The sequence below is a fragment of the Curcuma longa genome, chromosome 13 (genome assembly GCF_044706935.1).
Source record: "Curcuma longa cultivar G26 ecotype Majalengka, Jawa Barat chromosome 13, ITB_CL_G26_1.1, whole genome shotgun sequence".
In the NCBI taxonomy this organism is placed as follows: Eukaryota; Viridiplantae; Streptophyta; class Magnoliopsida; order Zingiberales; family Zingiberaceae; genus Curcuma; species Curcuma longa.
This window is the reverse complement of record NC_133873.1, coordinates 8,073,981-8,099,486: the sequence shown is the minus strand read 5'-3', so window position 1 is coordinate 8,099,486 and position 25,506 is coordinate 8,073,981. Positions and strand designations below refer to the sequence as shown.

Below are 25,506 nucleotides of genomic sequence, written 5' to 3'. Positions count from 1 at the left end.
TCCTTAGTTATCAATTTTTATACTCTTATTATTATGTATACACTCTGCCAACTAAATATTTTGACTACATAAATTTGAGTTATAATTTATCCAAGTTAATTAATTATTAAAAAATTTAAATAATGGAAATTAAAATGTATATTAACTAATATTATAATAATTTATCTTAATATTTTATTTAGTTGATTAAAATTATTTATTAAATAAATATATTATTTTTTAACAAATTATTTTTGAAAATTAAAAATTTTTTTCTTCCAATTTTACTCTAATTAATGGTCATAACTTCTAGTGGCAAAAATAATCTTTTACAGTAAATCTTTTTCTGCAAAAAAAGGTGGAATCTGCCACCTTAGCGGCCCCACACGGTTGGTCCCACGACCATCTGTGAGGAGGTAAATCGAGAAACTACAGTTGGTCACGACGCAGATTTTACAGTAAATCAATTCAAGTTGATGCGGTATATATGCTTATGTGGCTTTTCTTTCATTGGATTTAATTTCTTCTCAAGTTCTTAATTAGAAACTACTGTTACTTTTGAAAAATAACAAAAGCTTACTATGCCTAAAACTCAACATTTAAAACATGGAAATTAATGGAAAGAGTTAAAAATAGAGTATCTGTTTGTTTTATGGGAAATTAAAACTGCATGGGAATTAACACTATACAATTTGATGTACTTTTTTTTATATCATTCCACTCAAGGGTTCCATGAAACAATGAGTGAGATCTTAGCCGAACAATATCCTCTTCCGTCGTGATCAATTGTAATTTCTTTATTTATCTCTTTACAGATGGTCGTGGATTGATCGACCATGTAAAATCGCTGAGATGGCGAATTTCACTTTTTACAGAAGAGTAAATGAGATCTTATCTCACATTAAGGTTGCCAAGGATTTGTGGCATGGAGATAATTTTGTTTTGCTTGTAATCCTGCCTCTATCCTGTGTTTCCTGCAGCCTCTTGCATTTAGACTGACTTTTTTTTCCCGGATTCATAGCCTCATAAGCCTACTTGAGGATTACAGAAATATTTATTTTCTTCTCTACTTAGTTTTGTCACTCGGTATTCCAATTTACGAACTAAACATACAAACGAATTACATAATATATATTTTTTTTATAAATCTAGATATATAATTTTTCGAACCAATTAATCGTGAAAATGATCGATCCGACCTTACAAAAATTTTCTATTAATTACTAAGATAAATCGGGAAGTATGAATGACCTATGACTCCACAATCAACAATCTAGAGTTATCTTCCCATTAAAAAAAATTAATCTACAGTGTGTTATAACTAAGAATATTTAGCTCGTGGATGCTTCATTAATTGCGAAAGTGCCTTACTATTAGTCCGTAACTCCGAGAGCATATAACATTTATAAACTTTATATTCCGCAACAAATAATAAAAATTACACATGACATTTACTCGTAGTAGTCTCAAACAAAATCCATCATTATTTGATAAATAATTTGTCTTTATCTAAAAAAAAGACTTGAATAAGTTGAAATTATTATTAACCCATAAAAGGTGATCAAGTTGTGTAGGTAGTGGTTAGGGGTGTAATCGAAGTGAGCCGAGCCGAACAATAACCCTCTATTTGGATGGAGTGAGAGAAAATTTATTAACGACAGGGAAAAGGAGGAGAAGGGAAGAAAAATATTTATGTTCTCTTTATTTGAGAGGAAAAGAAGATTCATTAACGTAACACGTGTTAGTTACCTTGTTTGGGAGGAAAGAAAAGGGAATAAATGTTAAATATATAAAATTATAAAAATACCTTTATTTCTTAAAATAAATCTACATGTGAAAAAATAGATATAGACATTAAATCGATTTAAAATTTTTCTTACCAAAACCACCTTATGAGATCAACTAAAATTAATATTTATGATTTAAAAAAATAAAAAAATTTTAAAAAAAATAAGTAGATATACAATAATCATTTAAAATATAAATCTATATACTCTATATACTATACGATAAAGGATAAATCAATATTTTTACATATATTTCTATAAAAATTTATTGATGTAAGAAAAGAATGAAAAGATCGTGCTCAACTAGAGAAATTTAAAAAATTTAAATTAAATAAATTATTTAAGAATTAATATTTTAAAATAGGGATAAAATTGAACAAATAATATTTAGAGTTGTCTTCCCTTTCTTTAGACCCCAAATTGGAATGTAAGAAAATCTCCTTTTTCATGGGTAAGGAAGATTAAAACTTACCCTTCTCTACCCTTCCCTTCTCTTCCCTCACTCCTTTCCAAATAAAGTTTAAAGTTTCATTCCCCTTATTTACCCTTACTTCCCCTTCCCTCACCTCCTCCCAAACAAAACATAAGAGGCTCGAGCTCGGTCCAGTTCGTTTTCTCTAAACTTGAACTCAACTCGAGTTCAATTTAAGCTTTAATTTCTAAGTTCAAGGTTAGTTCCTAATTATGAAATTAAATAGTTAACAAACGGCTCAAACTCGATTCGAAATTAATTCGTTTAAAAATTAAACGAGCTTGTTCAAACTCGACTCGTTAACATATAATATTTATAATTCATATAACATTTAATTATATATATATATATAATAAGAAAAATGAGTCCCTTAATAGATATGTTCGTGAGTCTTTTAACAAACACGTTCGTAAGTCTCTAAACGAACATATTCATAAACTCATAAATTAAATATTATTAATTTCGAGCTCAGCTTGATAATATTTTTGAACTGAAAATCAGACTCAAGCTTAGCTCATTAACTTAATCGAACAAACTTAAATAAATTTTTTTTTCAAATCGAAACCCGAATAACTTGCGAGGTGCTTAACGCGTTTACATCTAGGAGTGACCCTCAAATTCCTCAAAACTCTTACTCTCCTCTCCTCACAGCTAAAGTGAATCCTAAAATGAAACCAAATCCAATCCAATCCATGATCTAACTTAAGACAAACTTAAATAGATCAGACAACCACGGGAAGGAATAGGATAATTAGGAGGTCATGACTTGTGTGTTTACAGACCTGTTGAATGACTTCTTGAAAAGGAAAATACACTGAACCAACAGTCTTCTTCGATACAAACATAAAAACAAGCAGTACTGATGCATCATCTGCTGAGAATTATTCCAAGTTGTGATGAAGAAATCATAAACCTACAGAATGAAACTCGACCGATAGGACAGAGAACTTACTGGTTGTTCTGGAGAGAAGCAGATCAGAATTTTTTGATGAACTGAATGATCATGTTGCTGATCTCCTGTGGCTTCTCCTGGTTGATGAAGTGGCCTGCTCCTTTCATGATGACTATGTCCTCCAAGAGAGGAACATCTCTTTTGAAGCCACCATTATGGATGTAGTCCTGGACACCAGGGAAATGGAAGGCTAGGTCTTGATCCCCAACTATAAACTTAACTGGAACTTTTATCTGCACTCCGGTCCATGGTGCAGTAAGCTCCCAGTTCCTGCAGTCATAATTGATGTGCTTTTGATGCATGATAGAATGGGAAAATGATAAGAAAGCTCTAGTAGTTGAATAGAAGACACAGTTTATCTCAACTCTCAAAAGTGTTACAATTTTGTGATAAGACAAGATTTATTTAGCTTAAACACTGAGTTCATTTCAAATCATAAGTATGGAAAGACAGCAGCCTAAAGTTTGTTTGGTTCAGTACAATATTGGGCCTTGCAAGCTTAATTATGGGCCAATGCTAAAATAAACCTTGTTGTGGCAGCTAAGGCTGTGAATTTCCTAATGGTTGAGCATTTAATTAGAAGCCTGGTAGATGTATTTGGAGACTGTTGTGAGTTGGTATAACTTGATCTAGAAGGTTAAGACTTGGTCCGATTGGAGACAACATGTCGGGCAGAAGGCTTGACTTCAGGACTGACTAGCTTGGTCCCATACCAAGGCTCTACAACCAAATTCTACGCTCACGCTTCCTACCCTAGCAAGGTGGTCAGGCCCCGACTCAGCAAACAGTTCGACTCTGACTCCCTGACTCGGCCAACAGGTCGACTCTGACTCTCCAACTCGACAACTAGCTCGACTCGAAACATAATACTCAACTACTCCACTCGGGTTCAACACCTAGCTCCAAGTGCGGACCTCCCAACTAAGTCTGCACTCGGCCCCGAGCTTCCATCTCGAACCATGTCTCGGCTACCGATCTCGAGTAGTCTCAGTCTGAACTCTCTTTGCTGCCTAAGCTCTACTCGCCCAGTGCTTTGCTCAGTGTTCAATCAACTCGGTCCTTCCGAGTCCCCTAACACTCCGTCATTCAGCTTATCAGACCACCGTCATAAGGACACGTGCTATGACATGATATTTGGGACAACTCACCTGCCCTATTAATGCATCATGATTTAGGATGACATAGGCTGATACCGTACCAGGCATAGGAGATAGGACCCTTCGCTACAGCGATGGGATATGGGATAGTTTCCTTACCAGCGATGGGATATCTCCTCTGACAATATCTTCACTGATGGAATATTCTCCTTAATTAAGATAGGACGTCTTTATCTTTGGTAATTTTATATAACGATCTTGCCTCTCGCGGGTGCAGGTACACACACGACTAAGAACATCCTTACTTCTTCATTTTTGTGTTTTCCTCTCCTACTGCTACTTGACTTGAGCATCGGAGCAAATGAGCTAGGACATCCCTAGTCTCCGTTCTCACCTTTGTCTTCCTCCTTGCAGCTCAGCGCTCAGTTGTACACCAGAACCCAACGTCCTCCTCCTCAGCTGGTCGTGGGTACCGTTTTTGGTGAGTCAACATATGAGCTAGGTATTCGATGACTCATCCGGAGGCGATTTCAAGCGGGAACAGAAACTATAGAAGACCAAGAATGTTTTCTTCGCAAAAAGAGAGTTCTTTTGTCTAGGTTTAGTTGCCCTTTTACTCTCAGATTCTATTATATAAATTCATATTCTTTTTTCGAATATATGTTTATATATGTTAAGTTTTGCTTTTATTTGTGTGTTTGTATACTTCTACTGGGGGAAATATTCAACATTCTAGAGACACAAAATCAGGAACTAACGAGTAATTTTAGAACACTTTCTCAAACAAGAATTTTATTTTATTTTATTTTAAAAAGTTATGGAAAGCAAATTATTCTTGAGATCAAATATAGATCAGTAGAAGCAACTTACAGATCTAAAGCTCTGTAGTAGTTGAGTCCCCCAGTAAAGCCTGACTTCTCAAATTTGCTGGCGTAGTAGTTGATATCTTCCTCTGAAAGCCAAGAAGGAAGAGCAGCATCCTGTGCTGGTGCAGTTCCAAATCCGTTATCCTTTGGCACAATAACTGGACCAGGATCATGGTAGGTCAAGAACTTCTTGATCACCAAAGAAGTGCTAAAGCGGGCAAACTCGGCTTCAGTTCGTCCAGGTTCCTGCAGTTGTTTAGTTCAGGCAACTTTTTAAGTACTAGAATGGTAAAAGGATTAGTTTCATCTGGTTATGCAAGAGATCTATGGGCACAAAGTTCCTACAATAAAATTAACAAGATATTACTATGATTCAAAAGGAAACTTTTGTTTCTTTAGCTGTAGCATAATAAACGACATTTTACTGAACCGCACGTACAAATTTTGAGATTTCCCATTTTGCATACCTAACTTTTACAATATCAAAATCACGCAGCGCATTTCCGTTATAATCCCTCCTTCTTTCACTACTCTAAGTTCCTCTCTCTTTTTAAAATTTGTGTTCTACCATTTAAAAATTCACCGCTCTCAATTTACACTATCGAATTCAAATCTAAGGACATAGATACATTGATTTTAATTTGAAATGATTCAGAGTTCTATAAGTCCATCAATCAGTTTCGTCCTAATGGACCTACACTATTAGAAAATTCAAAATTTTGATATTTTTCGAACTAGGGGAGTCCTAGAAAACTATTGGTGCTATTGGTTAGTAAGTATCATCATCCTAGGTCTTATAATGAACTTGTGATAAATATTTTCAAGTCTTTGTAAATTTAAAAATTCACTTCTCTCAATTTACACTATTAAATTTAGATCTAAAAGCATTACATTAAGAAGGTTTCTAAGAGTACATTGATTTTTGTTTGAAATGATTCGGAGTTTTCTAAGTCTGTCAGTTAGTTTTGGACAAAACTGGATGATAGATCTACGTCATTTGAAAATTCAAAAATTTGACATTTTTCACACTAAGGGAGTCCTAGGAACCCATTAATGATGTTGATTAGTGAGTATCATTATCTTAGACCTTATAAGTCTTTATCAAGCCTTTATGAGTTAAAAATTATTGCTCTTAATTTACACGATCAAATTCACATGGCATAGATATAATAGACCTAGAGAACTCTGAATCACTTTAAATCAAAACCAATATATTCCTAGAAGCCTTCTTAATGTATTTATGCCTTTAGATTTGAATTCAATAGCATAAATTGAGAACGGTAAATTTTTAAATGGGCAGAATAAAAATTTAAAGAAGAAAGAGAAATTTTTTGAGGGGTGAACAAAAAGAGGAGGGATATAACTGGAATGATGCGGTGCATGATTTTGATATTATAAAAGTTAGGTACGTGAAATTAGAAATCGCGAAATCTGCCTATGCGGTTTAACTAAAATGTAGCATAATAAATATCAAACTACTTTTGAATTTCGTGTTCAAAACAAAACTATTTAATCGATGAACAATACTGTATTGCAGAGAATATGAAGTAAAGTCAATAGCAGCAATCACATTAAGTTTCCTTCCTCGAGGAAAGTACTTATTTCACTTGTCAGATAACATTAAAACGGGAATCTTATCTGCTATTTAGGTGGTGCCAGGTGGAAGGTCAAATAAGTGGGGTCCTTGTATAGTTGAATGTTTCTTCATTAAATGATATATTCGTGTTGTCGTCTACAAATCAGCTCTACGTACATATATCGGGAAATTCTATTTATGTGCCACCTTAGAGATGATATATGAACAATGCAATGACTCTTTCTGAAAACAAAGGGCAGGGCTAATTCAAGCAAGTCAAGCAACCATATTAAGAAGTCAATGCAAACAGTGGTAGTGTTGTCTGAAAAAGAAAAATTATTGCTAGACTGCACATCAGAACTAGGGCAATATAGAAGGCAAAATTCTGCAAGCAGATAATAGTTTAATGAGAAAGTTTCATTTTGCCGCTATAAATTATTTACTTTTCATTCTATTTTCCATAGAATATCACACTTAAATGTGATTCCCTTTTCCTCTGCCAACAACTACTGTGCACGTGACAAGGTCGGACTGGAATTCAGGAAGGAAAAATTATGATTTCATCTAATCATCATATTTTTATGTTAAATTGTTCATCATACTTTCTAAATATTTCCATTTAAATAAAAGGATGTAATCTGATAAAGGGTGACGCAGGAGGAGTTCAACGAGTCATAACTTTTTACTTGGGTATCAGAATAAGATACGGTCGGTTGCTAATCAAAGCTCTTTTAGATACCTCTATTCGATACCGGATGAAATCCGTATCAACCCACTTTCGTGCTTTTCAGACATCGTTTAATGATTTTCAAAGGCTTCAAACATAGTTTTTTACTATAGTAATTTTTTATTTTTAGAGTTTGAGGGTATTTTTGACTTGTACAAATTAGGATTTTGTTTAAGGTCTATTTATACATATATTTAACTATTAACTATTTTTGAATGATTTTTTATTATTGAATATAATTTTCTTTTTTTGATAAAAACCCTAAAGATAGTGGCACCACAGCTTCTCTTCATTTTTCCAACTTTTTATGCTCGTTTTCTCTACCATTATTCTCTAATTTTTCACTTCTGAAATAATCATTATTCTGTTCGACATCGTAATCATTATGGAATAAAACTCTAATTGCATTTTTTTGTCGAATGTACCCTTAATTTATCTTTATACATGTGCAGTCCATTGCATAAAAAGGATAAGACAAGGTTAATTTATATTTTACGAAGTATGAAAGACTAAATATAATATCGAAGAGTGCTATAAAAAAAGAAATAGATAAAATAATTTTTTTAATTTAACTTACATTTTAAGGAAAATTTTAGTTTGCTCTTGTAATTTGCTAAATTTTCAAAATGCTTTTATTCATTAATATTTGTTATATCTAGGACACATGTTAATTTATAAATTAATCTATGCCCCATAAATTTAAAATTTTCTTAACATTTTTAAAGTATCAAACTCATATTACGACTTATGTAAAAACCATAAATTAAAAAGCTCATGATTTCTTAAAATTTCGTCGCAAACTAATTTGCAAATAAACTTACAACTATAATAATTAACTTGTGATCTATAAATTTAAGTTTTTAATATTTATGAAATCACAAGCTCATGTGACTCATATTAAAGCTAAAATTTTTTTAAAAAACCATACTCATATTTTAACTACAAGCTTATTTACAAATTAGATTACACAATGATAAATTCTACTTGTAGCATTTGGTGACTATAAAAATGTCAATAAATAAATAAATTTATAGGGCCCAAACTGATGTAAATGACCTTGTACCTTGAAAATATGATGTTAATGATCGAATTATCTTAACAACAAGCGAAAATAATAACTTTAAACTGGAGGAGTATTTTTTTAAAAAAGGAAAAGAAATAACTGCTAGGCAGGTGAGGACCTAAGAACTGAAATTGTTTAATTCACCTCGAGAAAAGTACCTTCTTTATTTAACGCCTGCACCGGTGTAAGCATTAATAACACTGTCATGTTCTAGTGAAAAATTCATATACGCCGCCCAAGAATTATGGTACATGCATGAACAACCCAATTGGGATGAAAATCAAAGACGTCCTTAATTATATAAATAGAATGTTTTTAAAAAAAAAAAGTCAAAAAGGACATCCGATCAAATGTTTTATCCCCAAAAGGGCATCCACAATTCATCCTCATTATAACACCCTTTACCTCGTTAAAAAGCATAGGATCCACTACCCCATACTCATTATAATAACATACCTCTTTTACCCACCTTCCTTTTAATATTAACACTATTATTTATGGGTCCCACAATCCACTCAATCATCTAAAAAAATAGATAGAAAGAATATTTAAAGAGTAGAATTGGAAAGTATAGTGAGTTAGAATGAAAATATGTGTACACATTGGTAGATATTAATAGACGAAATTTTGAACTAGCCGTTAAAAAACTAACCATTTTATTTAATTTTTAATTTTTTAATAAAAATTAAAACTAACCGTTTATAGCCGTTAAAACTAACCGTTTAATAAATATAATTAAAAAATAAAAAAATAAAAAAATGCATGTGGGGTGGGCCAGCTAGGGGGCTGGCCCACCCCACTGCACTTGAATGCGTTCTAAACCTTGAACGCGTTCAAAAGCTTTAACGCCCCATATTGGTGTTTAACACCAAGGGACGTTATAACACCCCCAATTAACGCCGCATAGGGGATGCTCTAATACTCTTTATCTAATATTGTAGAAGCTACTAAGTAGCTGCTATAACTATTCTAAAATGATTTTGATTAATTTAAAATGATTTCAATGAAGCTTAAATAATTTGACCAAATTGATAAAGAATATTTTAATATAATAGTGTTGAGAGTTAAGATTCATGGTTCAAGATTTTAAGGTTTAGGATTTAAATACAACTATGAAAAACTAACTATGTCACTTTAATCGAAATTATTACACACAAATCGATATTATATCAAAATAATTTTTACTAATTTAATCAAAATTAATTAAAATTCATCAATTAGTCAAATTACTTTAAAACAGTCAAAGTTAAATTCTAAAATCTTAAATCATAAACTCTAACCACTATTATATCAAAATACTTTTTACCAACTTAATCAAAATTATTTAAATTTCGTCAAAATCATTTTATATTAGTTAAAATTATTTAAAAATAATTATAGTAGCTACCTATTAGTTGCTACAAGGTGTAGAAACTACTAAGTAGCTACTCTAACATTACAATAATATTATATTAAGTGTTAAATTGAAAGGATATTCTCGAAATAAAATATATAAGGGATGTACTTATGTTTTTTAAAAAAGAGACATCATAATTCAGGGTGCCCTTTTTATTTTTACCTCCAAAAATTTAACATGTATTATATTTTTTAATAATTCAGATATTTAAGTTTCTTCCAATTAATTTTTGAAGTAGACAATCTTCTCTTAATTCGCCTATTCCATCGGCCTCTCTTTATTAGAATTAACATATATTTTATTGCATAGTCAGGCACGGGATAAAGCGCAAGAAGGTCCCTAATAGTCACCTCACATGATACAACTCTTATTTAATCTTGGTCCGGTCGAATTCATTAGTCAATAAGATTCACGTGATTTCCACATAAAGGTATGGCCGTTCTAGGTTATCCAAGGAACTACAATATTAATTATAGCATTCATTTTGATCTACAGTGTTTTGAAGTGCAACATTGATCAATCTAGATTTTCAAACAAGGGTAAACCAAATGCAAGAGGAGCAGATCGAACAAGGAAGACGGAATTGGAATGCACAGATCTATGGAGCAGGAAAAAAATGCACAGATCTATGGGAAAGGGCATTTATGAAAAGTAAAATTGAAATGAAGAGAGAAGAGAGGAGGTGTGGATTAGGTACCTGGAATGCACAAATATAGTAGTCATCGCCGAACGCCGCACGGAGCGCCTCCACCGGCTTCAGGCCAGGAATCCTCGGGCGGAAAGCAACACTCATGTTCACCAGAGCCCTCACCTTATCGGGCCGGAACATACACAGACACCACGCCACCATCGCGCCCCAATCGTGCCCCACCACGAAGACCTAGCTTGCCATTTGCAATCGCGATCGCGCCATTAATCGAACCGCATCGATCGCCAACAATAATCCAGAAATCGAATCGAAGTCATCGGACAGAGATTGGATCGGCTGACCTTGTCTTGGCCTAGGGATTCGATGAGGGCGACGAGGTCGCCGACGACATGGAGCATAGTATAGGCGGATGGATCGGCGGGGACATCGGAGTCTCCGAATCCACGGAGGTCTGGGGCGACGGCGCGGTAGCCGAGGGCTGCGAGGGCAGCGATCTGGTGGCGCCAGGAGTAGCAGAGCTCCGGGAAGCCATGGAGGAGGAGGACCACGTCGGGGCCGTCGCCCTTCTCGGCGACATGCAGGTTGATGCCGTTCACAGGCACCATCCTGTGCGAGATCCCGGCCATCTCCCCATCCTTGATCGGCCACTCCATCGCCTTCGATCCGCTCTGGTGATCTCCGCTCTGCTTTCGATCGGAACGAGGAGGGAAACCAAGCGTTCAATTTTATAGAAGGGGAAATCTTTCAATTTAGTACCTGTATTAATCATTATAACAAATTGAGCACTGATTACATTTTAGCACCTGGAATTAATGTTTTATCTGTGGGAATTGGAATTTCCAAACTTGGACAGGTGTCAGTTTGACTCACTCAGTCCTGGATTTTCTTTTTCTTGTGTATATTTTTTTAAAAATCTTGTTAAAATAATATTAATCGGCAAAAATAAACAAATATCTATTTATTTCTAAATCATTAATTAAAGAGACATCCTATGATTTTTTTTTATATACCTCATCCTACTAATTCTAAATATCTTTCGATATATTATAATAAAATTATGTTACAAGAGTTATAAAATTTTAATAATTATGATTTCTTAATAATTATAAAATTATAGTTATTACAACTATAATAATTATAATAATTATGATTAATTTTATAACTCTACAACTAGAACAGATATAATGGTTACAATTTCTTAATTGCTACAGTAGCAAGTTGAATTGCATTGTAACGACTATAAAATCATAGATGTTATAATGTCAAAATTAGATAAACGATTTAGACAAAAGATAATAGTATTGGAAGACATTTGAGTAAATATACCTAACAAAATAGTAGGGGTGTTAGGTATATAATTGAACAAAATAATACATTATAATACACAGATAATCCGACTAACTCGATTTAATTTAAGAAAATAATTTAATAAAAATTTAAAATACAGATTATAATAATATTTTATTTTAAACACAAAATAATAAATCTCATCTAAATTATATAATAATTATATTTTATAAATTTAAATATTTAAATTTAAAATTTTAATTATCTAAATTATATCCTAAAGTCCTAATCGAGTCAACCTGAATCCGAAAAAAAAAATTTGGATCAATTTCGGATCCAACCCGATTCAATTCCAATCTTAAAATTTGCAACACTAACTTGATTTTTTTGAATCGACGAGTTTTGGATGAAAAATTAGGCAGGACAATAACTAAGCATAAAAATTTACTTCACTATTGCAATTTTATTATAATTTTGGGGTTTTGAGAAAAATATAAAAATATAAAATTCGAACAGCCAAAAAGGTCAAAGTTTTAATTGTAGTCGTTGGAGGTTGACGTTAAATTAATGCTTTATTCCTCATTAATTTCCTCGACATTAATATATATATATATATATATCTTACGAGTCTTAAAATACGTGACGGTATGCGATATCAAAATTCGAGCATCTAGAAGAATTTTGGACATCTAGTACAATAAATAGTATTATTTTATTTTTTAATTTTAAATTTTTTTTATATTTAATACTATAATCTAACCCTAACTGTTAAAAAAAATCTTAAATGATTTAAAAAAAATAAATATATAATAATTTTATTTTATTTTTTTTATATTTAATACTATAACTCAACCCTTAAATTTAAAAAAAATCTTAAATGACTTAATAAATTTAAAAAATAAATTAAAAAATATATAAAATGATATTATTTATTATTCTAGGTGCTCGAAAGTTTCGAGCACCTCAATTCTGATATCGTGGATAGTCATGTATTTTAAGATTTATAGAATATCAATTTTATTTTATATATATATCTCTTTGGATCTGTCCACATTGCTCTTTCAGATTTTTGTTGAATTTTATTTTAAAAATTACAAATAATATAATTTAGGATAAAAATGTGAGTTATTCTATTTTGATATATATAAAAGAGAGTTTTATTCTATTTTTATCCAAATAATATTTTTATTGTTATATTAATTTTGATCAAACAATTATAATACATAATAGTTTTATTCTAAACTACCACAATCAATTTTAGTTACATAGTAGTTATTGTGATTAAAAATGTTATACATTACAATAATTGTTAAAATGGTTATACATTGTAGCAGTTTTAATTTAAAATATTATAATAATATTAAAATATTTTTGATAAGTTAAAAGAATTGATATAATATTATTCTAGCTATAATAATTTGATAAGTTAAAATAATAACTTGTCTTATCAAAACCACGCAATAGTATTAAAATATATAATATCTTTAAGATGAAAAATATGATAAGATATTCTTTTGATATTTTTTTAAAATGGAGTAAACTTTTAATAATAAAAAAATTGTATTTTTAATTTTTTGCCCAATAATTTACCAAATTACATTTTTTTTCTAATTTATCATGAAATACTTCTAATTATGAATGATAATTTCCTCCGAATGTGAATTTATATCTGACTCAAGGATTTTTAGACCTGATTAAATAATCGAGTAATTTAATATGAGAATTTTCAAATTCACCAGGTTTGTTAAAATTATTAATATCCCACTCGAATATCTGATTAATATATATATATATATATCCATTAATTATTTTTCCTTTCATTTCTCAAGTGACTAATTTAAAAAAAATCTGATGTTCTCCTTCACACTCGTAACCTATAGATATTTATTCTGTTTTTATTTAATTTTATATTTTTTATATATGATATTAATTCTAATATATTTTTATTAAAATTTTTATATGGTATTAATTTTTGTTAGTACAGATAGAATCAGAATATCTCCATAATAATATGATATTGCCCACTTTTGATATTGTTCACTTTGGGCCTAAGTCCTACTTTTGATATTGTCCACTTTGGGCTTAAGCCCTCATAGTTTTGTTCTTGGGCTCTACCCCTCAAATCAATAGAGATATCTTTCATCTTATAAACTCATAATCTTTTTCATGTATTTTCAATGTGAGACTTTGATTGCATCCCAACAATCTGAGCCTCCCCTACTTTCTTCGTTTTCCCCGAGAGTTCCCACATGGTTTTATATAGACCATGATTTTGATACCAATTGTTAGTATCGATGGAATCAAAATATTTCCACAATGACATGATATTGTTCACTTTAAGCCTAAACCCTCATGGTTTTGTTCTTGAGCTCTATCCAAAAAACTTCAAACCATTGGAGATATCTTCCATCTTATAAATTCACGATCTTTTCTATATATTTTTAATGTAGAACTTTGATTGCATCCCAATAATTTTAATATGCTTTTGTTGAATGATGATAGTTAGATGCAATTAAGAAAATTATTAGTATAAAGTATATGAGGATAAGATGGATATCCGATCTTTCAATGGGTATCGAGATGATGATAGAAATTGAATAACCGTTGAGGATGGATATAATAAATGAAAAGGAAGACAAAGTATATGGACTCTAATCCAAATCCGACTCATTGCCATCTTACCCCAATTTTAAAACACAAAATATATCCTCACCTCTAAAGAGTAATACTTAGAAATTAAAATAATAAGAGAAATATAGTTTAAATCTTAATAAAGTTATATTTGAATTTATTCTCTCATCTACCTTTAAAATTAATCGAGGTAGATTATTAAAAACAAAATGCATCGTTTCTTTATTATTTATTCAACTTATAATATATTTTTATTTCTATTATGTTAACTTTAATTAAAATGTACAAAATAATAATAATAAATGTAGCATTCAATTTTTATATTATTTCCACGTTATTTAAAGTTTATATTATTTAGTTAAGAGTGAAATAAGGCTTGATTGTTTTGTGGTATTATTTAGTTAAGAATTAATTTCTTAACATTTTAAAAATTCATTCAAATACTTAATTGTTTGAGATATAAATTGCGTTATTTACTTTGGGGACATTATAAAAATATATAAACTGTAAGTTCAAACTTTATATACTTAATACTCAACTCAAACACCTTTCAACAAATTATAAATGTGAATATAATACATCACAACATGATTCTAAATGCAAATAAGCAAGAAAATTATAGGGGTTAATAATAATATATTTTTTTCTAAATTTCTTTTAGGTCAACCCATCTAGTCATGTTTAATATAGTTTATATGACTTTGTGCGGCGTTAAATTTAAGATTTAGAATTTATGATAAAAAATAAAGGGTAAAAAAAAGGACATCTTTTTTATTGGATCAAGTTGGACGGGCTAAAAGGGATGAATAGACGGTTAAGAAGAATAATACTCGTTTTTTTTAAAAAGAAACTTGATTGCAATTGGATCATTGCTTCAAAGGCGGTTAATGCTCAATCAGAACTCTTTTAGATGGAGAAACTTTTACAGTTGTAACACAGAGACTTAGAGAGAAAATTACAAAGTAATTGATGATATAATTTCTAAAACTCTAAACCTTATTTATAGTCCAAGAGAATAAATCTGAATCGTTGATCATAGATGAACTTTCTCTTGGTCGTTGATCCGTTGATGCGATCCTAACCGTTGATGAAGATAGGCTTTGATTGTAGCCGTTGATTAAATAAGGATAAACTTTATCTTTAATAAAAAATAAAGAGAATTATTCTTAATAAAAATTAAGTATTTATATTTTATATGATAAAAAATAAAATTGATCATATTTTTTTTTTCAAAAGTCACGTCCAAAAGGTCCAAGTCTAAGTCTTCTATCCTGGTCAAAGTCAATGGTCAAAAGTCAATATGTTTGACTTTTGTTGACTTTTTGTAGAATCGTCGATTGGGTGATTTATATCCAATCGGAGTTAGGCTCACTCAAATCCGACTTCGATCTTTTGCCCCTCGAGCGTGCTTCCTCCAGCTTCTCTTCCTTCAGACGTCGCACACGTCCTTCTTGCTCCACCGGCGTATTCTTCTGCAGTTTTCGTGTTCCTCGAATTGCACTGAGCTTGTCGGTTCACTTCCCCGCGCAATTCTTCTCGTCCACTGCGTCTTTCGCTCGATTTCTTCCGTACCTAAATTCATGTATACTTAACAGAAGGATCAGAATAACACAAGACCTAACTTAACCTGATTCATCACTGTTACCGGTTGTCACTGGTTGTTGCTCACAATGGGCACAACCTTTGGAAAGGTTGCCAAAGACAACTCTTGGAAAGGTTGCCGAAGGGAAAAGGTTGCCAAATGCAACCTTTGATTTGCTATAGAAGGTATGGAGGTATCATCCCTTTTCCATCAATTGTGCAAGCCAAGTTTCCTCTCTTGGAAAGGATTTGCGCAAGACTCCCCTTCTCTCCCTCTCTCGGTGCAAGACTTCTCTCATGGGAAATCAGCATCGGATCCCGAGGGTGTTTGGAGCGACAAACCACAAAGAAGACTCTTGTAGACTTCTTCCTGATCCTACGAGATTCCGCAACGGACAAGGTACTCACCTCCTTCAAGATCTAACATTGGTATCAGAGCTTTCGCATTTCTTTCTCCATGATGTCATCGGATGATCTTTATGCACAAGAACTTGCTGCAATGAAAGAAGATAATTTTGAACCAACGAAGATCGCCACCGACGACAATGGGGATAGCATGGTTGGCAGTGGCCCAACACCCACGCAGGAGTCTGTGGCGCCAATTGGATATCGGCGACTGATGATTGCAAGGGATTATGTTGCAGCACTGCGTGCTTCTCCCACGACTCGCTCGGTCAACATTCCCGTGCAGGACGGAGGCGCTGCTCGCGAGCCTGCGAGGGACGCGGCTCACATCCATGTGGACGGACACGCCGTCCATGACCATGCCGGCCGCTCACGCGACCATGCAAGTCTCACGGCCCACGACAATGCACACGGACGTGCCGACCGCGGCCTCCCGCGAGGTCACGCAGTCCGTGGTCACGCGAGTTGGCCGGTTGCGGACGCCCATCGCCACGCAGGCTGGGCGAACCAACGCGGTGGCCAGGCGGCCCGGTACAGAGGCCGCGCAAACGGCAGCCACGTCCCCGACAGTGGCCCTGCACGCCTCACACACAGGCGCAGAGACGTCCGTGTCCCAGTGGCGTGCCGAGAGGTTAGCATCCTAGGCGAGCGCGGAGGCGACTGTGGCGCAGGCACTATTGCAGGTGTGCGTGGAAGTGGTCCACCTATGACCAGACGCATTTTCCCGATGGAACAGGCCCACGTGAGGGCGTCGGCTCGTCGGCGACGTGAACTTGACCGTCTTGCAAGACGCCACTCTAATGTGATTTTATTGAGCGGGCCTCGTGGTCGAGTTTGACTTAGCCGCATTATTGGACGTGGACCAGCAGGGAATGCTGACCCGATCTCTCGTCGCCACCATAATGAAAATTTGGCAGTACGACAAGTCCGGCGTCACATACGGCATGTTCCCTGGCGCCGTGATATGACTCCCACTCGCCTCCAAATAATTGTTTTAGCTAGCTATTATGATGTTATCGCAATTTTAGATAGGATTTTCTTAGTACTTTGAATATGCACTTTATATTCAAGCAATCTATATATGATCTGATAATTTAAAATCATGTGTTGAACCCTTTATTAAAGAAAAGTTTTTCAAACATGCATGATTAATTATTGTTTGAAGCATGCATGATTAATTATTTTTTGAACATGAATGTTTAATTATTGTTTAAAATTATTCGAATATCTTTTGAACATGATTAGTTGCTATTAATTCTTTATTTAAATATTCATGTTTAGTATATACATGTTTATTAATTGAGAGATGTTAGTTTCTCTCCCTTTACATTATTTGATCAAAATTACCCTAATAATATTGAATATTCTTATATAAATGGCAGATGATTGTAGTAGTCTAAGTCTACTTTCGATCTTATTATATGGAGAATATTTAATTTTATAGTGTAGATTTTGAATCAAATAGACTGATGTGTAGAATTGTTAATTTAGTCTTCTCATTATTATTGTAAATGTAGTGATTCACCCATGGCCTCAAAGAATGTTATTGCTGACTTAACGAAAGGGGATAAGTTAGATGACACTAACTATGACATATGGCATCGAAAAATCCAATATCTCTTGAACGAGCAAGAGTTGCTTGATCACATTACTACCTCCATGACCCCGCCTGCAGAAGGCAACACCGCGCAACACCGAAGAGATCAAGAGGCTTACAACTCATGGTTCAACAAAGATCGCAGCACGCGCTTTACACTGTTGAGCAGCATGCAGGATGATCTGATTGGCGAGTTTGAAAAGTGTAAGACTGCCAAGGATATGTGGGATAACTTAAAGATTGCTTTTGGAGGAACCTCTACCACGAGGTTAAGGGCTCTTGTTTTGAAATTTGAGACCCTCCGAAAAGATCCCCGTCAGACCATGACTGAGCATCTTAGGATGATGTCAAGCATGATCCGCGACTTGAGGTCTGCAGGTCACGATCTCACTGATGAGCAGCAGGTGCAAGCTGTAATAAGATCTTTGCCAGACTCTTGGACTCACATGAAACAAATCCTCACTCACAATGAGAGCATTAAGAATTTTTCTGACATCTCTCGCCATGTGGAGTTAGAGGCTGAGCGCGAGGAAGCTATGCGTGCTACTGCCCTTGTCGCCCAGGGAGGCCGACAACAGGGCAAGAAGGGTCCAAAGAAGAACTTCAAAAGGAAGAGGCAAAATGTTGCATCCAGTTCTAAGGCGGGGCAGGCACCGAAGCGCCAAAGAGGCAAGCGCGGTGGAAAGAGAGACAAGTCAAAGGCCAAATGCTATAATTGTGGGCAATTGGGACATTTCGCTCGTGAATGCACTGAGCCGACAAAGGTACTCCAATTTCTTTGCTCTCCAACTGTGCATGTTTGTTCGCATATCTTAGTTGCTCGAACAAATCCTGAATGGATAGTTGATTCAGGAGCGACCAAGCACATAACAAGGGATCGAGCAGGATTCGTGGATTATCGCCGAATTTCAGCGGGATCGCAAAGAGTATACATGGGAAATGGTTCCAGCGAGGAAGTCCTTGGAGTTGGTGTGTATCAACTCAAATTAAAAACTGGACGAGTCTTGACTCTCCATGACGTACTCTATGCGCCTAGAGTTCAGCATAATCTACTATCAGTCTCATCATTATTAGCATTAGACTTCTCTTTTTCTTTTACTAGCAACCAAGTTGACATTTGTTTGAATAATGTTATATATGGTCATGCTTTATTCATGGATGGTTTGTTTAAATTAGATTTGGATTATCATAATTTTCCTGTGTCTTATGTGGTGAATACTGATAATAACCTTGATTCAAAAATTTGGCATGCTCGGCTAGGACACATCGGACAAGATAGAATGACAAGGTTAGCTCGAGAAGGCTTGCTTGGCTCACTCGCTAAAGTCAATCTTCCTGTCTGCGAATCGTGTTTAGCCGGTAAGGCATGTCGCAAGCCTTTCGGAAAGGCTAAGAGAGCCACTGAACTCTTACAATTGATCCACTCCGACATTTGCGGACCCATGAGTGTGAAGACCCGTCAAGGGGCTTCCTATTTCCTCACATTTATAGATGATTATTCACGATATGGATATGTCTATTTGATCGCTCACCGCTATGAAGCGTTAGATTGCTTCAAACACTTCTTGGCCGAGGTTGAGAATCAATTAGGCAAAACCATAAAAATTCTTCGGACAGATCGAGGACGTGAATATCTTTCGGATGAGTTCCGAACTTTATGTGAAGAAAAAGGAATACGCAGGCAACTAACTATTCCATATACACCGCAACAAAATGGTGTTGCTGAGAGACGGAATAGAACACTGTTAGATATGGTTAGGTCGATGATGGCGCATGCTAACCTTCCAATATCTTTTTGGGGGGATGCTATAATGACTGCGGCCTATATCCTTAACCGCGTACCTTCACAGTCAGTTCCTTCCACCCCTTATGAGTTATGGCGTGGTGAAAAACCAAATTTAGATAATCTACGCCCATGGGGTTCAGCGGGATATGTCCATGACACTTCTCACAAGTTTGGAAAACTTGGTCCTAAAGCTAGAAAGTTTATCTTTATAAGATATCCTGAAGGCTCTAAGGGTTATGTCATGTATGGACAACATCCGAATGGAGGAATGACAGAAAGAGATGCCCGAGATGTTGTTTTCTTAGAAACAGAATTTCCTAGTATCGGCGACACTGGAAAGAGTCTTGATCTCCATGAGTTGGATGACCCTCATGATATTCTACCATCTTCCAGCGAAGGGAGGGGATTAGTTCCTAACCAGGAAGCCGCCAGAGATAGTAGAGATGATCATGATAGTGGGAGCGTTGTGCCCAGTGGGAGCACACCTATAGAAGAACAAGACGATCAGATACGCCGTAGCAAACGTGGACACATACCTCGTCGTCGATTTGAGATTGAAGAGGAAGCCCTTGTGTGCCAGCTTGCTGATGATGAGCCTACTTCTGTTAAAGAAGTATTAACTTCATCTGCTAGTAAAGAGTGGAAGGAAGCAATGCAAGATGAGATGGACTCTATGAGTAAGAATCAGGTTTGGGAACTTGTCGACCTCCCTCCAGGGCGTAAGGCTATTGGAAGTAAATGGATTTTCAAAGTCAAACGCAAGGCGGATGGATCAATCGACAAATATAAAGCACGACTTGTAGCGAAAGGATATACTCAAAAGGAGGGTATAGATTTCGATGAGACATTCTCCCCAGTGGTGAGATTCACATCGATTCGCCTTATTCTAGCCATTGTTGCACATTTAGACTTAGAACTTTTTCAGATGGACGTTAAAACAGCATTTCTCAATGGAGAACTAGACGAAGAAATTTATATGGTTCAACCAGAAGGTTTTGAGGCAAAGGGACAAGAGCGCAAAGTTTGTCGTCTCAAACGTTCCATTTATGGCCTCAAACAATCGTCTAGACAGTGGTATTTTAGATTTCATAAATCTATTATCTCATTTGGTTTTGAGATGATTGAAGAAGACCACTGTGTGTATGTTAAACGTATGGCAAAAAATATTCTTATTTTGTCATTATATGTTGATGACATTTTATTGGCTGGAAACGACATGGAATCTATCGAAGCCACTCGAAAATGGTTGTCTTCTATCTTTCAGATAAAAGACATGGGTGAAGCAAATTATGTGCTGGGAATAAAAATCACTAGAGATCGCTCGAATAAACTTCTGTGTTTGTCACAGGAGACTTATATAAATAAGATTCTTGAGCGATTTCGGATGCATTATTCCAAACCCATCGATACTCCAGTTGATAAGAGTTGTGTTTTAAGTATCAATCAATGTCCACAAACTGATAAGGAAAAGAATGAAATGTCTAAAGTGTCATATGCTGCTGCGATTGGAAGCCTAATGTATGTCATGTTATGTACACGACCAGACATTAGCTTTGCGGTGGGTCTTGTTAGTCGTTATCAAAGTAATCCCGGTCTCGTTCACTGGAAAGCAGTTAAGAGGATTTTTCGATATCTCCGTGGTACTTCAGACCTTGTCTTATGTTACAAAGGAGGTGACTTAAGATTGAGAGGTTACAGCGATGCTGATTGGGCTGGTGATAAAGATGAACGCAAATCCACCTCAGGCTATGTGTTTATGTTAGGTGGAGGGGCTATTTCTTGGAGTAGCAAGAAACAAACGTGCATTGCTTTATCCACCATGGAATCAGAATATGTGGCTTGTTCTGCTGCATGTCAAGAGGCTGTTTGGTTGCAGAGTTTCCTACAACGATTGGCCATGACACAATTGTCAAAGGAGGCGGTGGTGTTGTATGTTGATAGCACATCGGCCTTGGCCTATGCTAAGGATCCTAAATACCATGGACGAACCAAACACATTGACATTCGTTATCACTACATTCGGGATTTAGTTGCAAAGGAGTTAGTGGTTCTTCGACACATTTCAACAGGTCATATGTTGGCCGATCCACTAACTAAACAAATCCCGAGGGAGGCATTTGTAACCCATATTAGAAATATGGGATTGTGTAAATTGTAATGTGCACAATATTTATTGACAATTAAGTAATTATGTTTTCCTTCCTTATGTGTGTCTATGGATGGAATACTTTACACATCAAGAAAAAGTATCACTAGGCTCTGAATGGACCCCCTCACACGGGTCATTCGCCTTGGCGCTAAGAAAGCGAGCAAGATGAGACAATTTTTTATGGCGCTATGAGAGCGAGCGAGATAAATTTATATCTATGGCGCTATGAGAGCGAGCAAGATATTTTCTTTTTATTATTTGTCGCCTTAAACTGAATTAAGATGAGATCCCTCTGGATCAATCATAGGATATGAGAATCAAATCCGTGAAGCCTTCATTAAGCTGGTTGCGAGTTTTATGATAAGACGTCGTAAGACTCGGGTTAGCCGCAGTGGGAGTGGCTAGACTAAGAACCGTATGGTGTTTTTATTATGTTGTATGTGATACACCCATAATGATGGAAGAACACCATAGCATGTGATCATACCACATGTGTGTAAAACGACCATTGAAGAGAATGATGAATGAGATCTCTATTTCATCATTGTGTGAGCTCTTGGATCATAATTTGTTGATCCATCTGTACCCTTAGGACTTGAGATCTATGTCATGAAAAGGAAGCTTGATGTCGCTACTTTAGCATGCACCTTAGGGCTATGGCTGATATAGTCCAGCGGGACATGACTAGGAAAGCGGTTAAGACTAATTGAATTGACATGAGAATTCAAGAAAGACATCTAAGTATTGCACTGTGTTTTATGACTCATACCTTGAGGGACTATGTCGACTTAGTGGCGATAAAGTCATGAGTACAAAACATTCGGATTTTGACATCGCTAATTTTAAGAGATCCGGGATGTCAAAACTGGTGAATATTGAAGATATCTAGGGCACCACAGGATTCCTTTAGAGTATTGTGATCTGTTAGTTTGGTGATAACTTAATATATCACTGTTCATTTGTTGTGCCGACTCTCGTAAGGTCGCTCACTCCATTCGTCGTATGATAGATTGATCAGAAGCAAGTATCGAGAGATGAATTGCTTTTAGTGAGCAATTGACATTTTATTGTGCCCTCTGTGGGCAAGTGGGAGATGTTACCGGTTGTCATCGGTTGTTGCCCACAATGGACACAACCTTTGGAAAGGTTGCCAAAGACAACTCTTGGAAACAGGGGCGGCTCAAGCCCACGGAGGGCCCTAGGCGAATTTTTTTTTAAAATGATTGTTATTATTTTAAAAAAATTTCTCTTATCCTTTTTTGTTTGGACTTTTGACCGATAATGGTGGCCGTCTTCCTCGCCCCTCTGGCCGTGAGGCTCTCCGTCTTCGTCGCCCCACTGCCCCTGAATGATTCATCAAAAAAACTCGTATAACAGCTGTATCAAACACAAAAAATTGCTGTATCAAACACAAAAAAATTACTATCTAAAAGCTAAATCTCAGCAACAATATTATTGAAAGAAGGAAAAGAAATTATCGGATCGGATCCGACGCCCAAATACAGAGTAAACGAAACACAATTAGTGAATCCGACGATCTGTAAACAGGACGATTAATCAGATCTGACGCGGCAGGGAAGACGGTTTCGCCTACGTGGATTACTCGTCGGCCAGAGGGGCGAGGAACGGAGGAAGACGGCCACTCGGCCAGAGGCCAGAGGGGCAAGGAAGACGGAGAGCCTCACGGCCAGAGGGGCGAGGAAGACGGAGAGCCTCACGGCCAGAGAGGCGAGGAAGACGGTCAGAGGCCAGAGAGGCGAGGCCCTCGCGGTTTCGCCGGCGAGGAAGACGATCGAAGAAGACTGAAGACGGCCAGAGGGGCGAGTCCCTCTCGGTTTCGCCGGCGAGGAAGATGGTCGAAGAAGAGGGCCAGAGGGCTGAGGGGCGAGGCGGCGAGCTCGCGGTTTCGCCGTCGTCGACGAGGAAGACGGCCAGAGGGGGGAGGCGGCGAGCCTTGCAGTTTCGCCGGCGAGGAAGACGGCCAGAGGGGCGAGCCTCGCGGTTTCGCTGGCGAGGAAGACGGCCAGAGGGGCGAGCCTCGCGGTTTCGTCGGCGTCGGTGAGGAAGACCGAAGACCGTCGAAGAAGTGCTCGCGTGCGGCATGTCGCGTCGAACGGAGGTGTTGTCTTGCTCGTGCCTCGCTGATCGGTGCTCGCGTGCGCGTCGAACGAGAAGAGGGAGTCGAAATCTCGAAGACGGTAGATGATCATGTGATGGCTAGAGGGGAGATGAAAAGTCGAAGTCTCGAAGACTGTGTGCGCGTCGAACGAGAAGAGGGGACGCGGCGAGAAAGAATACGAACGGCTTTCCGGATCGGATTTTAACTCTCTACCATCCATTAATGATTAACCCTAAATATTTTTTTTTTTGGGCCCCAAGTGAAACTGGGCCCTAGGCATAGGCCTTACCGGCCTATGCCTAAAGCCGGGCCTGCTTGGAAAGATTGCCGAAGGGGAAAGGTTGCAAAACCTTTGATTTGCTATAAAAGGTATGGAGGTATCATCCCTTTTCCATCAATTGTGCAAGCCAAGTTTCCTCTCTTGGAAAGGAATTGCGCAAGACTCCCCTTCTCTCCCTCTCTCGGTACGAGACTTCTTTCATGGGAAATCACCATCGGATCCCGAGAGCGTTTGGAGTGAGAAACTACGGAGAAGACTCTTGTAGACTTCTTCCCGAACCTACGAGATTCCACAACGGACAAGGTACTCACCTCCTTCAAGATCTAACAATCACATTAAAACTATAATCAGGCACCAACACCTTTATTATCATTTATAACAATAACTCATCTCATTTTTCAACCCGTAAATATTCTTATAGTAATTTTGTTCATAACTGTTACTAATTATGGCAACTTTGCTTATAACAAATTTTTATCAAAAAATGCCACACGCTATATATAATAATTTTAAATAAAACTACTACATTAAATGAATTTGATTAAGTTGAAATAATTTTGATTAAATTAATTTTTTAACATAACAATTATTATGTAGTAATTTTAAATAAATAAAAAATAATTTACTTTATATCATAGTATTTTTTACCAAAATTATTATAATTTTGGAACAAAAGTATTTAGGACCATAAAGAGATAGGAATGTTGTTTTATTCTACTTCATTTTCAATGTCATTTTCATTCCATGCTTTATTAAAATCTTTTCTCCCCTTTTTCTAAGCTTTTTAAGAAAAAAATCTCAAATAATAGTACAGTGGTAAAATATTCAATGGGCAAATATCAATCTTAACTATGATGTACTGTAAGAATGTTAATTATTAGATTATGAATCATGCATGTTTTCAGATTTATTTGATGAACAATCTATGAGTCATCCATCTTCACAATTAATTAAATCAAAAGATTTGAATACTTTGAATTATAAAAAACAATAATAATAAAGAAAATAAGGAATGAATTCATGAATATTCTCGGATAAATCTTCTATAAAGTAGATGCCAAAATGCCAAAGCACCAAAACAAACATGTCCAATTCATGCATTATGAA

General features: G+C 35.7%; 1 protein-coding gene across 1 annotated transcript; it reads right to left on the bottom strand.

Annotated features, from left to right (window-relative positions):
• Positions 1-3,067: 3,067 nt before the first annotated feature.
• LOC141844197 (epoxide hydrolase 1-like) lies at positions 3,068-11,217 on the bottom strand. Its single transcript, XM_074732228.1, has 4 exons — positions 10,906-11,217; positions 10,613-10,795; positions 5,158-5,399; positions 3,068-3,460 (listed from the first exon to the last, which is right to left on the bottom strand). Exons 1-4 carry the CDS (start codon positions 11,215-11,217, stop codon positions 3,214-3,216), a joined length of 984 nt encoding a protein of 327 aa, XP_074588329.1. The 3' UTR covers positions 3,068-3,213.
• Positions 11,218-25,506: the final 14,289 nt, after the last annotated feature.